Here is a 16930-nt window from a genome sequence, read left to right on the forward strand (position 1 = left end):
TGAGCCTCTGACACAGAAGGCACCCCATTCCCGAACTTTGCATTCCACTCACACACTTTGTGCAGTGACAGACACGCATCGCCATACTGTATCTTCATTCGACGACAGATTTAAATAGGTTTCATACCTTCACTGCTCAGAAAACGTATGACAGAACGCTCCTTGTTGCATGTCGCCAGCGTGGTACCCATTTGTAACTGTTATTGTGGCCACGTTTCACTTGTCTGTAGTAAGCTGCAGCTTGTAGGGAACTCCCTACATCATAAGTAACAGTACTGCCAACTTGTAGGACAATGGCGCGAGATATAGCTTTTTAATTACACTTTTAAGGCTTTCATTTGACCTCCCCCTTCCCCTTCGCATTTACACAAGAAAAACAAGAATATAAATTCATACATCTACAGAATATATCACCGGAGTGGCCAGAGAAAACAACTCACCTCTGTATGAACATCTCGGTCACCTCCTCGATGGGCCGTATGTACTTCTTAATGGTCTGCAGCTGCAGGATCGGCTTCTGCACCTTCGTCCGGAATATTCGCCATGGTTCTCCATGCCTGTAGGGAAAATGACGTTGGACTTCTATATTGTATGAATACCATGAAAAATTTGAAAAAAAATATATGCATGAAGAATCTGTATCAATTTTACGCGTTCATTTGTTTGAATGTTACGTTAATATGACCTTTGTAGTTTACAACTGATGTACACAAAAATCCATGAGACATATTTACTTATTTCTTTAACGTGATCAACCATTATGTTATAAGGAACCACTCCATAACGGCAAAATTTAGTAGAAAACCCATTCATAAGCGATCTGAGTCAGTCCTTCACATGTACCATCTACATGTAATTGCCTACTGGTCTTCCACAAGAAGACCTTGAACGGAAGAAAAGTCTTAATTAAAGGCTACGAGATTTCAATCGTCTTTTCCGATCAGTCGTATTTAGTTTCCATTTTAAAAAAATGAGTTCGTTTCTTTCATAGGCACCTCTTATAGCTATTTGTTCTCTGATTAATGAAAGGCTACTGCAGAATAATAACACCCAGTGAGGCTAAATTAAGCCAGAGCCGTCGATTAGCTATTCCTAGAGCAAAGTTACCGCCGTACAATCACGAGTACCTGTACCAAAATGATAAAGTTCATCTACGAAGTTTGTAACTGCCGATAACACTCCTGTGATTTTCCTCAATCACTTAAAGCGAATGTCGTGGTGGCTCCTTTGAAGGTCGCGGACGATATCTTTACCTATCCTACCCCAGTTCAAGCTTGTGCTCCATCTCTAATTATCTCTAATGACCTTCCCTTATTTTGATAAAGTTCGGTGTCCTTGTACCGTTGGACTTGCGTTGTTCCCACCACGAGGTTTCGCAGTATTTCCGAGATCAGTGCAACCTGAGGCCTTTTCAGCGCTGCTGATGCAAAATGATTGGCTTGTATCGCACTCAAGAGCATTTTCATTGGTTAAGCCTCTCTGCAGCTACAGCCGTCGCTTTATTCAGTCACGGTTTTCCGGAAATAAAATCTTTGAATTATTATTTTCAATATGGAGATACAATCAATTATGTATCAAATTAACATCAGTACAATCGTTTTCAGAAGAAAGGGTTTTTTGGTACTTTTATGTTATATTGCTTCACAGCGAAATCATTTATAAATCAGGGACCGCTCATTTGTTGTGTATTCTGCAGAACTCAGAGTCAAAAACTACATGTTTCGTAATTCTATTTGTGCAATGGGCATTTCTCACTGTGCTACATAATGCACCGTTTCTAATGTACCATTTTCAGGCATTTGTGCAGCTTAGTTTATCCCTTTAGCTGGTGTAGCGTATGGTTTGTAACTGTTGATGCGAGGGCTTTATTTCCTCTTTTTGTTGTTGAACACTTAGTAGGCACTACGAACTCTGCAATGACAGTGACTCGTAACTTCTTCAAATTCATTCTGCCTTCTAAATATAGTCGGTGAAGATTATTATGACATTAGCTAAAGCCACATCAATAAAATGATACACAATGCGGCGCCTCCGTTTCACTTTAATTATCACAGTTATAGATTACTGACTTCTCATCACTTGTTAATTCGCCCTTTAGCTGACGCAGCATGTCACTGGTCATGGCATTAGCACGAAGATTCCACGATTAAATTCCTGAGAAGAGGAGATGACTTGACCCTTACTGCATTGTGCTCTCGGGATTGTTGTAGTGAAACACACTATTGTCTTATTTAGTACGAAAGCTGACTTGAGGTACTGACTTACATGTCGCAAAACGTAGTTAAAAGCACACATAAACCATCAACAAAAATTTAAGTTTCCTGAGCTTTATTACCACAAATTAGAAACAACATACAGAAAGTGGTGCCCCAGGAAGCGTGAGCTGCAGCGGTAATCAGAAAGCAGGACAAAGCGGGAAATGTGTGACATTCAAGATCGAGTACTGGAGACAGTTGTTGGTAGTCAATAGTTATCATAAAATGCCACGGTTCAGCTGTCACCACACTGGTAACCTATGTAGTCAACCTGAAAAAAAGCTGGCTTCACACAGTAACAGCCCGTAAATGTGTTAAGTGCTGCCGGTTCTCCAGCTTGGCAGAATCGTTTTTGTTGTTGTGGTCTTCAGTCCTGAGACTGGTTCGATGCAGCTCTCCATGCTACTCTATCCTGTGCAAGCTTCTTCATCTCCCAGTACTTACTGCAACCTACATCCTTCTGAATCTGCTTAGTGTATTCATCTCTTGGTCTCCCTCTACGATTTTTACCCTCCACGTTGCCCTCCAATGTTATATTTGTGATTCCTTGATGCCTCAGAACATGTCTTACCAACCGGTCCCTTCTTCTTGTCAAGTTGTGCCACAAACTCCTCTTCTCCCCAATCCTATCCAATAACTCCTCGTTAGTTATGTGATCTACACATCTAATCTTCAGCATTCTTCTGTAGCACCACATTTCGAAAGCTTCTATTCTCTTCTTGTCCAAACTAGTTATCGTCCATGTTTCACTTCCATACATGGCTACACTCCATACAAATACTTTCAGAAATGACTTCCTGACGCTTAAATCTATACTCGATGTTAACAAATTTCTCTTCTTCAGAAATGCTTTCCTTGCCATTGCCAGCCTACATTTTAAATCCTCTCTACTTTGACCATCATCAGTTATTTTGCTCCCCAAATAGCAAAACTCCTTTACTACTTTAAGTGCCTCATTTCCTAATCTAATTCCCTCAGCATCACCCGACTTAATTCGACTACATTCCATTAGCCTCGTTTTGCTTTTGTTGATGTTCATCTTATATCCTCCTTTCAAGACGCCGTCCATACCGTTCAACTGCTTTTCCAGGTCCTTTGCTGTCTCTGACAGAATTACAATGTCATCGGCGAACCTCAAAGTTTTTATTTCTTCTCCATGGATTTTAATACCTACTCCGAATTTTTCTTTTGTTTCCTTTACTGCTTGCTCAGTATACAGATTGAATAACATCGGGGAGAGGCTACAACCCTGTCTCACTCCCTTCCCAACCACTGCTTCCTTTTCATGTCCCTCGACACTTATAATTGCCATCTGGTTTCTGTACAAATTGTAAATAGCCTTTCGCTCCCTGTATTTTACCCCTACCACCTTCAGAATTTGAAAGAGAGTGTTCCAGTCAACATTGTCAAAAGCTTTCTCTAAGTCTACAAATGCTAGAAACGTAGGTTTGCCTTTCCTTAATGTCTCTTCTAAGAGAAGTCGTAAGGTCAGTACTGCCTCACGTGTTCCAACATTTCTACGGAATCCAAACTAATCTTCCCCGAGGTCGGCTTCTACTAGTTTTCCCATTCGTCTGTAACGAATTCGCGTTAGTATTTTGCAGCTGTGACTTATTAAACTGATTGTTCGGTAATTTTCACATCCGTCAACACCTGCTTTCTTTGGAATTGGAATTATTATATTCTTCTTGAAGTCTGAGGGTATTTCACCTGTCTCATACATCTTGCTCACCTGATGGTAGAGTTTTGTTAGGACTGGCTCTCCCAAGGCTAACAGTAGTTCTCATGGAATGTTGTCTACTCCCGGGGCCTTGTTTCGACTCAGGTCTTTCAGTGCTCTGTCTAACTCTTCACGCAGTATCGTATATCCCATTTCATATTCATCTACATCCTCTTCCAGTTCCATAATATTGTCCTCAAGTACATCGCCCTTGTATAGACCCTCTATATACTCCTTCCACCTTTCTGCTTTCCCTTCTTTGTTTAGAACTGGGTTTCCATCCGAGCTCTTGATATTCATACAAGTAGCTCTCTTTTCTCCAAAGGTCTCTTTAATTTTCCTGTAAGCAGTATCTATCTTACCCCTAGTGAGATAAGCCTCTACATCCTTACATTTGTCCTCTAGCCATCCCTGCTTAGCCATTTTGCACTTCCTGTCGATCTCATTTTTGAGATGTTTGTATTCCTTTTTGCCTGCTTCATTTACTGCATTTTTATATTTTCTCCTCTCATAAATTAAATTCAATATTTCTTCTGTTACCCAAGGATTTCTACTAGCCCTTGTCTTTTTACCTACTTGATCCTCTGCTGCCTTCACTACTTCATCCCTCAGAGCTACCCATTCATCTTCTACTATATTTCTTTCCTCCATTCCTGTCAATTGTTCCATTATGCTCTCCCTGAAACTCTGTACAACCTCTGGTTTAGTCAGTTTATCCAGGTCCCAACTCCTTAAACTTCCACCTTTTTGCCGTTTCTTCAGTTTTAATCTACAGTTCATAACCAATAGATTGTGGTCAGAGTCCACATCTGCCCCTGGAAATGTCTTACTGTTTAAAACCTGGTTCCTAAATCTCTGTCTTATCATTATATAATCTATCTGATACCTTCTAGTATCTCCAGGATTCTTCCATGTATACAACCTTCTTTCATGATTCTTGAAGCAAGTGTTAGCTATGATTAAGTTATGCTCTGTACAAGATTCTACCAGACGGCTTCCTCTTTCATTTCTTACCCCCAATCCATATTCACCTACTATGTTTCCTTCTCTCCCTTTTCCTACTCTCGAAATCCAGTCACCCATGAGTATTAAATTTTCGTCTTCCTTCACTATCTGAATAATTTATTTTATCTCATCATACATTTCATCAATTTCTTCATCATCTGCAGAGCTAGTTGGCATATAAACTTGTACTACTGTATTAGTCTATCTTGGCCACAAGAATGCGTTAACTATGCTGTTGGTAGTAGCTTACCCGCATTCCTATTTTTTTATTCATTGTTAAACCTACTCCTGCATTACCCCTATTTGATTTTGTATTTATAACCATGTATTCACCTGACCAAAAGTCTTGTTCCTCCTGCCACCGAACTTCACTAATTCCCACTATATCTAACTTTAACCTATCCATTTCCCTTTTTAAATTTTCTAACCTACCTGCCCGATTAAGGGATCTGACATTCCACGTTCCGATCCGTAGAACGCCAGTTTTCTTTCTTGTGATAACAACGTCTTAACTAAAGACAAAAAAACACCGTGATATCACTGAAACTCTGAAGCGTGATCGTACCTCTAAGCAGCTCCGAAACCCCACCAAAGCATTCTCTGTGCGAAGGGTAACGCCAAAGAGAGTATGTTGAGATGTACGGAACCTCTTCTGAAAATCAGATGCAGGTTCCAGCTCGCATCAATAATTACGACGGCGTCTCCCACAGCACCGTACTTAGCGGATATTCAAAAAGAAATTACTATCGGGACTAAAAACCGTAACGAATAATTGCTTCTCCTGTTGTGACAAGAATGTCTGTACGTCACCTTTAGGCGTTGCGAGCAGAACATCTCTCTGCTATAAGGTTAAAGATGAAATTTGATGTGGGTATGTGTTCTATGCCAGGGACACCTGCGTTGGGCTTGGCTTATTGAAGAAGCCTTTGGAAAAAAGAAAATTCCAAGGAACTAACACTGAAGTTCAGAAGTAACTACACAAGAAGTGCGTAGCTGATGCAGAGGAACAGCGCAAAAATTAAATCCTATGAAAGGAATGAGTGCTGGGTTGAGCCGAGACGAGAAAATGCTAACTTCCACATCACAAATGGACCATCACAGGCCGAAAGTTTTGCAAAAAAACGTGATGTTTCATAGGCTAGGATCTCTCTTGTCTACCTTGTCCTGAGGTGGGGACACGCGGTCAGTGACGCGCCGAAATTCCGAGAGCATCACGGGATTGTCCAAATATACGAAGTCCGTTAGACTTACCTCCTTTTTATAAAGACAATTAACAGTAGCGAGGGTGGAGAAAGTGAATGTAGCTAGTTCTCCCTTGCAGGAATGGGACCCCAATGGTTTCGCACCCAAGTCTAGAAGAATTCTGGGTAATGAGTTCGTACAAGTGGAAGGTAGCAAGCACTTTCTTACAACAGGCCTGATGCAACTGTGTCGCTGGAAATCTGAAGGCAACAAACAGAGGCCTATCGATTATGATACCAGCTGTCTTTATCAGCTCAGAGCGGGCGACCCAGTCGGGCAGTTACCGAGAAGAAACTGTTCTTATTGGGACCCGCAGAAATGGCGTTTGCGTCTGTTCGTTCATCCCTATCAGTTCACGCTTCTACACTGAAGCGCCAAAGAAACTGGCATAGGCATGTGTATTCAAAAACAGATATGTAAGAGGCAGAATACGGCGCTGCGGTCGACAACACCTATATAAGACAATATGTGTCTAGCGTTGTTGTTAGGTCGGTTACTGCTGCAACAATGGCAGGTTATCAAGATTTAAGTGAGTTTCAACGTAGTGTTATAGTCGGCGCACGAGCGATGGGACACAGCATCTCCGAGGTAGTGACGAAGTGGGGCTTTCCCCTTACGACCATTTCATGAGTGTATCGTATCAGAAATCCGGAAAAATACCCTACAAGAACAGTACCAACGGCGACTGAAGAGAATCGTTCAATGTGACAGAAGTGCAATCCTTCCTCAAATTCCTGGAGATTTCAGCGCTGGACCATCAACAATCGTCAGCGTGCGAACCATTCAACGAAACATCATCGATACGGGCTTTCGGAGCCGAAGGCCCACTCGTGTACCCTTGACGACTGCATGACCCAAAGCTTTACGCCTCGCCTGGTCCCGTCAACACCGACATTGGACTGTTGACGACTGGAAATACGTTGCCTGGGCGGACGAGTCTCGTTTCAAATTGTATCGAGCGGATGGACGTGTACCGGTATGGAGACAACCTCATGAGTCCATGGACCCTGCATGTCAGCAGGGGACTGTTCGAGCTGGTGGAGGCTCTGTAATGGTGTGGGGCGTGCGCAGGTGGAGCAATAGGGGACCCCTGATACATCTACATACGACTCTGACAGGTGACACGTACGTAAGCATCCTGTCTGATCACGTGCATCCTTTCATGTCCATTGTGCATACAGCTGGACTTGGGTAATTCCAGCAGGAGAATGCGACACCCCACAAATCCAGAATTGCTACAGAGTCGCTCCAGGAACACTCTTCTGAGTTTAAACACTTCCGCTGACCGCCAAACTCCCCAGAAATGAACATTATTGAGCATATCTGGAATGCCTTGCAACGTGCTGTTCAGAAGAGATCTCCACCCCCTCGTACTCTTACGGATTTATGGACAACCCTGCAGGATTCATGGTGTCAGTTCCCTCCAGCACTACTTCAGACATTAGTCGAGTCCGTGTCATATCGTGTTGCGGCACTTCTGCGTGCTTGCGGGGCCCTACACGATATTAGGCAGGTGTACCAGTTTGTTTGGCTCTTCAGTGTAGTTTCTCCCACAATAACACTGGCAGCTGCTATCTCAGACCACAACATTCCAACATGCCGCCCTTACCGAACTGAAAAATACAAGTTACGATACAAAACGGAGTAGTCTACATTTCGTAATAGCCCCTTAAGGCGTCATCAATATTGAGGCTACGTTTCGTAAGAGCCATAAAAATCTTTAACACTATTAGCGAAATACAAATAATCTTGTAAGATACTAACATTTTCTATACCCAAGACCACACTACATACAAGTATACAACGGCTGAAGCACGCAGACGGAATTTTACGTGAAGCTGTTGTCATTGGTCATCTCAACAACATGTCGGCGAATTAGCCTCTGTGATTTATTTAACGGACGTTGAGTCGTAAAGTGATGAGTCAGAAGAAATTCGTCTATAACAGACGAAATATTCGTTGGCAGGCAACCATAATTAGCCCTTATTGTACATAACTTTGTACGGCTGTAGCGACACAGCGTTGTCTCGAAATTTCAAAAGTCTTCTACCTCAAACTGACAGATGAAGATAATCAGTACTGAAATGACATGGTAGATGAAAATGACATTGTGATTCAATTAAGATCTTTGCTTTTGAGGCGAAACGCAACTTAGAAATGCGAGAACGACTCTTCAGAACTGAACTGCCCTTGTGCTGTTCTGCTGCATAATTATCTAAAGTTACGATGGAAGTTAGCAACCGACTGTAACTGTCATCCATTCCAAACGAAGGTGAATTTTACAGGGAAAACATATCCAGCGTTAAGAGAAGGTCCTAGTTTGAATCCTGATCAGGCTCACAGCTGCAACAGATAACAACGAACTCTTTTCACGCACAGCTGGCTGAGAAATGAATGATAGTACGATACGGGGCAGTTTGCTTTCCACTGTCCCTTGCTAATGATTCTCGCGCGGAAAAATATATCAACAGGACAATGTGCCCGTTCTTTTCCTGATTCTAGGTCTACATCTACGCCACTAATATGTAATTCACATCCAAGAATTCGCAGAGGGTCCACAGAACTACTTTAAATTTCTTGATCGTTCTACTCTCAGATAGCACGTGGGAAAAATGGGCACCTAAATCTTTCCGTGCGAGTTCTCATTTAAATGGTCATTTCTCGCTATGTGAATGGAAGTCAACAAAACATGCCACACCATCTCGCGTATAATATCCGGGACACTCTCTCCCCGTTTCACGATAGTCCAAAATGAGTTGCCCTGCTTTGAACTTTTTCGATACCCTCCGTCAATACTATCTCGTTAGGATCCCATACAGCGCAGCAACACTCTAGCAGACGTCGAACAAGTGTACTGTAGGTGGTGTCTTCAGCAGTTTCTACCATATGCTGTTTCATTTGTGGAGTTTCCTAAAGGATAAAGTCTGTGAAATAAATGTGTGTGTTTTATAAGAACTGCACAGTACTACTGAATATAAGAGTTAGTAAAAGAACTAATAAATTAACGTTAACTGTCATACGAAAGGTGCACCTTAATTTCGCTATGTGCCCAAGGAAAAATAAATGAAATAACGTGAAAAATGTAGTTTTAGAAGTTGTTATAACTCATTTTATGGAAGGAAAAGTGGAACGTTAAAATAAGTAAACAGTTTATAGTTTCATTAGATTTCTTTTGCTGATATTCTCATATCTCATGATCATCTATTAGGCGTCAGCACAAAAAGTAATTAACAGACTATTGCTGTCACGACAGTCGACCCGGCTGAATGAGAATCCTAACTCCCTAAAAAAAGGAGCTCGTGTAAACAAGTGCAATTTTGGATTCTGAAGTAAGCAGAAAGGTTAAATATGCAGATTTTGAGTCAGAAAATCTTCTTGTATTTTACTTAGCATCGTAGATCTGAAGCGCCCAATTTTTTGGTGGTAATCGGATTGAAATACTCGCGTGGCATCCTGGGGACGTGTTCGACATGTTTGTTGCGAAAACTGGTTGTGAAAGGTGGATAAAATGCCGATTGAGGTCAGTGTACTGACCGCGTGAGAGGCAAATTAAAGAGTCGTCTCCCCACCACAGATCCGTGAAAGGCAGGCCTCTACCTTACGTGATGCGATTAGACTGTCGTTTTATTTTCGTAGTTGGTATTTCATAAATTGAACACGCAGACTGTATACCGGAATGAGTTTCAACAATCGTTCTACTTAACCAACAGTAAAATTTCAATTATTTGCATTTTTATGAAAGTAGTTTACTCTGCGATCGATTTGCCTTTCTGTTTCGGTATTAACGACAGCCATTCACTACGTTACATGCCTTTTCGGAACACAACAATCAAAATATGGAAACAGATTTTCCCCGCCCTGCTTACATGTAAAGCCAAAACTGACTTTATTATCCTGATTAAATTTCGGCTTTCCATGCACAGTTGCTTTACGCGAATGGTGTCTGTGTAACAACTGTTCCGATTTCGTCAGTACGTTAAACAAGGTTATCATTAGCTTCGTAACATTTTTTTTTTTTCAATGAAGAGGGAGTACGGTTTCGTTATGGATGTCAGTGAACTTTTAAGGCAGAGGTGTGGGAAATGGTTAAAAAAAGCATGCTTAAAAATCTTATTCATGCCAACTAAGGTTAGCGAAGTTTCTTTATTACATCCAAATAGATCACGTGCGCTGTGCAAAAAGTACGAAGCAATAATTGTCCGAATATTTTACCATTCAAGCGGTTTGGAGACGTGGAACGTATAGAAAATATCCTAATGAGTAGATAAACATTCTTAATCCTGTTGCATAGAATTGGAAAATATTTTCTCGCCAGAGATTGACTGTGTACTAGAGCCTTTGCTATATAAGCATCTATAGAAATTTACAAATTAGCCTGCTACGCTGAATAACACGTCAGTCCAAGAAGTTTAGAGACTGTATTAATGAAAGATATAGAAATATTGAGATGGTGATTTTAATGCTTCATATGTGCTACATAGTATCACTCCACTTGAGTACAACAAACATATTGTTCTTACAACCATGTGAAACTGTCAGAAAAATCCTTCGTTGGGTTGTCGTTCAACTAGCGCGTCGCACTGGCTTGAATGTCGATTAAGCCGTAAAAGCGTTAAGCCTTCATGTATAGTTCGTACTTTGTCGTATTGTGGCAGTTTCGCAACAATAACACCAAGTCTCATCGCCTGTGACACTGTTTTCCAGCAAATAATTATGCGTGTATTGTGTTTCAAACAAGTCGACGCACGCGTCCACGCGACTCCGTTTTTGTTCGGTAATAAAGAAATGCGGGACAAACTTTAAACACACTATTCTCTTATTCAAAACATTCCGGAAAATGTCTTGAATACTTGGTTTAGAGGCGTAGCACCCTTGGGATTTGTGAGACAACAATAGTAACACACTAGGGTCTCACGTCCACTACTTAACACTGACTACTCACAACTGACTGGACGAGTGCACATCTGTTGTTTACACTTGTTAGTTCAAGATGCCACCATAGCTACTGCGCTGACGTCAGTCTTGGAATTTTGTGGACGGACGGAGTGTAGGGTTGTTGGCCAGCAGTTTGATTTTCTAATTAAGTAAATATATCTGCATTCGTGTATTTATTTCTATCTCACAAAAAAGAAAAAAAAATGATTTGTATCCGAGACGTTGATAACCTGAGAGACTCCTACATCAGACCATTTTACTTTGAGGCTTCTTCGAATAACATCTCTTTTTTGCTATTCATTATCTCTGCACCTTTACACTGGACTGACGCAACTAGAACACATCATTTGAAACGAGTCACCAAGAGTCCCCATGTTTACATTAACATTTCAATACCCGTAAGGGCTACATTTATTGTTTCTTTATTGTGATTCATGCGTTTGTGTCTTGGTGTCCAACACAAAGAAACCTAATTGCAGTCTCATGAACTATCCTGTCCGCCTTACCTTGTCCAGCATTTCTTATCAGCCCTTGTTATTAACGTCATCTTTCGCTTCACCGGGTGCCGGATTTGCCTGAGGGTTGATGATGGTCGTAGAATACGGACGCGGTCGGATACAGTGTACATCTCAGTCCCACGGGTTCAACAGGGAAGCGAATACATCCAATTCTGGACCGATATCATATATGGATATCGAACGCCTCTATCGAGGGTAATTTGATAGCCGTGCGTTATTTGGACTGTATTCTCAAACACCCTGTCCAGCCCTACAGACAACATTTCGGAGATGGGTTCGCCTTTCAAGATGATAATGGTAATCCCGTGAACGTCTACCTCCGCGAGGCTGGAATCAACCGAACGGAACAGTCTGCGATATCTGCTGACATGAACCCTACTGAGCATACTTTGGACTAGTTGAAGGTTGCACAGTGTTTCTTCACATGAACTGTGCGGCTGGTCCCGGCGGAGGTTCGAGTCCTCCCTCGGGCATGGGTGTGTGTGTGTTTGTCCTTAGGATAATTTAGGTTAAGTAGTGTGTAAGCTTAGGGACTGATGACCTTAGCAGTAAAGTCCCATAAGACTTCACACACATTTGAACATTTTGCTTCTTCACAGGAACAATCCTCGCGTACTGGAGGACGAGGAGGACAGCTTTCGAAGAATCACTCAGAGGCTGAACCGCAAGCCAAGGAGGATACAAGCATGATACGAAGCACGGGGTGATTTTAATTTCACAGGTCAAGCTACGCATTTTTGAAAAGAATACCTTTACCTTGACAATTGCTTTTATTTCATGGTTAAGTTATTTTATACTTTCATAAGGGTTATTCTCTCATTCCCTGCTCCTCTTGAATCTAAGATCACATAAGTCTGCTTGCATGCAGGTAGTGCAAAATGTGATTTTCCTAAAAGCGCTTGTCCTGCAATTAATTACTGTATAGAATTTTTCCTTCGTGGCGACCACAGTCATTAGAAAACTTTGAAAGATATTTCCGCCATTTGACTGTAAATTACTGTTCATTTAACTCACGCAATCACTATTTCGGATTTTTAGCCATTCTCATGTGAAAGTTAAAACGTCACAAAATGTCCAGCATTCCTGAATGGCATATCATCGTCGAAAAAATGTATATCTGGACTTATACAAGGTGGTCAGAAACAGTTTGAAAAGCTTGTAAGGGTGTTGCAGGATATGTTGTGCTGAGAATTAACTGTTAAGAAGAAGGTTCGATACGTTGCATCGTTTCCGAGTTAATTAGCACTGCAGGTAGCCGATCAGGCCGTTGTGCGAGCACGTGTAATAGGCCCGCCAGATGCGAAAGTTCAAGTGGCCCGCCAGATACAATTCCTTTCAGTGGTTCTCATAGTTTAGATGATAGCGCACGACACTGCTCTGCCTTTGGCTTGGCTTAGATCCTTACTTCCGGCCCGTCCAGTTTTTACATAACTCTTGTTTGGTTTTAGGAAACCAAACAAAGAAAACATTCGGTGACACCGAGCATGACTGGCAACTTGAATCTACGCGGGCAACGGCCTGATTGGTTAACTTCAGTGCTAATTAATTCCGAAAGGATGCAACGTATTAATTTTTTTCTTAACAATTAATTGTCACCACAACCTACCCTGCATCACCCTTACAAGCTTTTGAGAATTTTCTGACCAACCGGTATATACGACGACTGGTTTATAAGGCGTCATTTAGGTACGTTACACATTTTGTGGCATTTCATCTTGGACTTGAAAATGGCTATAAAGCCTAAATAGTGATTTTGTGAAATAAATAAATAATATTTCACGGAAAATGGCAGAAATATCCCTAAAGAAATGGTGTACGGAAGTTTTTAGTATTTGAATTGAAAATCCTGCCCGTAATGAGCCTATATAGAATGCACTTAGGCTGCTATTCATAATTACTAGCCTTTGATCTACTACTTCTCTTTCAGAGGGCGATTGCAATTTCTCTCGCAGACTTGAAGAAGCAAAGGGTGCAAAAGCGAAGGTATTTCGTGAAACAGCGGTCGTCTGCCTCTAGAGAGAAGAGCAGAAAAACGTTTGCAGTTGTGTAACGCAATTCTGGTGTCACGGGGAAGTGCGTCTTGTGATTCTACGCTAGTTGACAAACGCTAGACATCTACTGTCCCCTGCAGGAAGTTTACTAAAGACCGCTGCACACCTGTGTTGCTTAACTGATGAAGGGAAGGGCACGCACCGCCGAGTCTGCGTGGTTGCCTCCCCTCCAGGCTCCAGTCTGCTAGCAACAAGGCCCGAATGCGGACAATACACTGATGATCCAGGTTATTATGATCACAACCAGACTGAAAACTGCTTGGTGGAGTTGCGAGCACGTGACGCGATAAGAAAGGCGTATATACTGAAGCGTGACGAATGGGGAATCAGAAGTTTGGACGTGTTGATTACCAAAAATCAAGACACAGAGGCATTACTGACGTTAGCTGTGATTGACATTGATTTAAAGCAATGTGGAAAGTTGAAAATTTTTGCCTGATCAAAATTAGAACTGGGTCTCCTACTTACTGGGCAGATGTGCTGGCCACTGCGCCATTCGAACACAGTGGTCATCGTACTGCAAGGAATACCCAGCACGCCTCCCGTCGGAAGCAAATTGTCAACTGATCCACACACTACTGAAATGAAAAGTCGTGTGGCGAGGGCCTCCCGGCGGGTAGACCTGATGGCCTGGTGCAAGTCTTTTGAGGTGACGCCACTTCGATGACTTGAGCGTCGATGAGGATGAAATGGGAACGACGAAGACGACACAAACACCCAGTCCCTGGACGAAGAAAATTTTCAGCCCAGCCGGGAATCGAACCCGGGCCCCCCGGCAAGGCAAGCAGGCGCGCTGTCCAGTCAGCTACGGTGGCGGACGACATACTACTGATTAGTGCCTTTTGCCCCTTGCCCATTATCTTCATTAATCGTGACATTTCGCCAATTCCCGTAAGCGTCCGAGGGTGGTATGCATCCGCACTGAAGTGATCAATTGTCGACCTCGCCTCCATTAAGTACGTGGTATCAGTTCTTTCGGAGAGGTCCGAAAGAACGGGTACCCATATATTATCAAAAATGTCAGAGCTGAGCTCCACCTAATCACAGCCAACGACCTATCTTCCGATTAGCAGCCTGTCACTACGAAGCTTCAGCGAGTCAGGATTCCTACTCCGAGCTCCCAGAAAATGACGATAAATTGGAATCACTATAGAAGATACCTATCCAGTCGCGACAGATCAACGATGGAAATCAACACAGCAGAAACAGTGGAAGCGACTTTTTACCTACAGCAACACAAAAATTAAAGAGGCAGCAAAAGAGCACAGTTATAGTGACATGCCAATAAGTCCTCTAATTCCCCTTCTCTCTGTTGCACAGAACTCTATAGGTGGTACTGCTTGCTGTTACCACGCTTCCTAACATATCCTTCAGCCCTTCGTCGCATTGAACCATCCATTCTTTCAACTAAACATGGCTCCGTTCGGATTGCGGCACATGCTTTCGTCACGCGCCCCAATGACATCTATACATTGCCAATGGGTTGGGAATAAATCAATGCTTGTAGATACCTCAGTCAGATATTCAACGGATTCAGGTCTCTCGAATAGGGAGGCCATGCTACTTGACCTTCCTGAGCAATCCATAGAACATGAAACGTTGCGCTGAGGTACTGCCGCACGATTCGTAGAAAGTGACGTCATATGTCGTCGTCCATAAGCTACAGTCGATGTATTTTTGCGATGATATTGTTCTGCAACAGCGCTGATAATTCATCGTGCAGACACCGGTGGTACACAGCACTCGCACATCTGCAGTACGCAGACCTCACGGGAGAGTGTGACCGATGCATGTGACGGAATCCGAATGGAGCCAGGTAAATTTGGAAATTTGTGGTAAAGCTTTATGGGACCAAACTGCTGAGGTCATCGATCCCTAAGCCTACGCACTACTTAAACTTACAACAAGGACAACACACACACCCATGGCCGAGGGAGGACTCGAACCTCCGATGGGGGGGGGGGGGGGGGGAGAGCCGCGCGGACCATGACGAGATCCCTAAGACCGCGCGGCTACCCCGCTGGAGCCAGGTGTATTTGAAAGAGTGCCTGACGCACTGGGAAGAACTGAAGGATATGTCAGGATGCGCAGTAACCACATGCAGCACTGCTTACAGACAGACTGGAATGAGAGGACGGATTGGCACATACCTCAAAAGGTATTGCTTTCCAGACATGCAGGAATCTTTCTTGCAACGTTGACAAATACTACCCCTTGTAGGAACATGCGACACTACTTTTAACACCCTGTGTATACCTAAAAAAAAGAGCCAGACAAGTGTAGGTGGGACTCGGCTTTGAAGATTCCGTTCAAACTTGATTATGTTTAAAGATAATAATAACAATAATAATAATAATAATAATAATAATTTCGTGTGGCTCAACGGCCTGGTGCAAGTCTTTCTATTGGAGTCTTTCTATTGCTGAGAGGTGAAGGCTAAGATCAAATGAAGACTGAAAACTTTCGTCCCACGGGGATCCGATTCCGAGACATTGTGGTGTTCAAGCACGTGCTTTACTGCTAGACATCCAGGCCCGACATGCATCTCAGCAGTTCACCTATAGGTTTGGCTCAGTAAGTTTTGCGAGTATCAAAATATATGATATAAATGGCCGCATCTTTTGACTGCATTGACTTAGAAGCTTACATTTTCATGCCACCGAGGAACCTTGGCATTTAACATAACTGTTAAATTAATACCTCTACCCATTCATGAGAAAAAGGGATCTTAACAAACGGACAGACAGATCGACAACAAATGTGAAAAATACTTTTTATGTGGTATAATTACAAGCTGATAATTTTAAGATTTTTTCCTTTACTTGTACTGTGAAACTTTGTTTCTTGCCGAATTTCACGATTCTAGGTCAGTGGAAAGAATCTTACACGATTTGAAGAGTCAGTTTGGGGTTATATAAATAGGTGACCTAAATAGCTGTCTCTTTTGATTGCATTGACTTTCAGGCTTAAACTTTTCACACCATCAAGGGCAGTATGAGACATAAATGTAAACTTGATAAATCTACCTGTTTCTGAGAGAAATGGGTCTTCACTGTAGGACAGACAGAGAAATAGACAGACGCGTAAAAAAGTGATACTACAAGACTTCCGGTTTTACCGGTTGAAGTAAGGAGCCTTAAGGAAGATGAAAAAATATTTATATGGCTACATGCAGACCATTTACAGGCTTTTTCCCTGTAAAAA

The 16930-nt window shown here is 42.4% G+C and overlaps 1 protein-coding gene across 1 annotated transcript in view; it reads right to left on the reverse strand.

The window, feature by feature from the left end:
- LOC126095553 (probable cytochrome P450 301a1, mitochondrial) overlaps positions 1-16930 on the reverse strand; it is an 86386-nt gene that overhangs the window by 54069 nt on the left and 15387 nt on the right. The window contains exon 3 of the mRNA XM_049910331.1: positions 441-557. Coding sequence (XP_049766288.1) covers positions 441-557 — 117 coding nt within the window. The remainder of the gene's footprint in view (positions 1-440; positions 558-16930) is intronic.

Source organism: Schistocerca cancellata, chromosome 8, assembly GCF_023864275.1.
Source record: "Schistocerca cancellata isolate TAMUIC-IGC-003103 chromosome 8, iqSchCanc2.1, whole genome shotgun sequence".
NCBI classification, from domain to species: domain Eukaryota; kingdom Metazoa; phylum Arthropoda; class Insecta; order Orthoptera; family Acrididae; genus Schistocerca; species Schistocerca cancellata.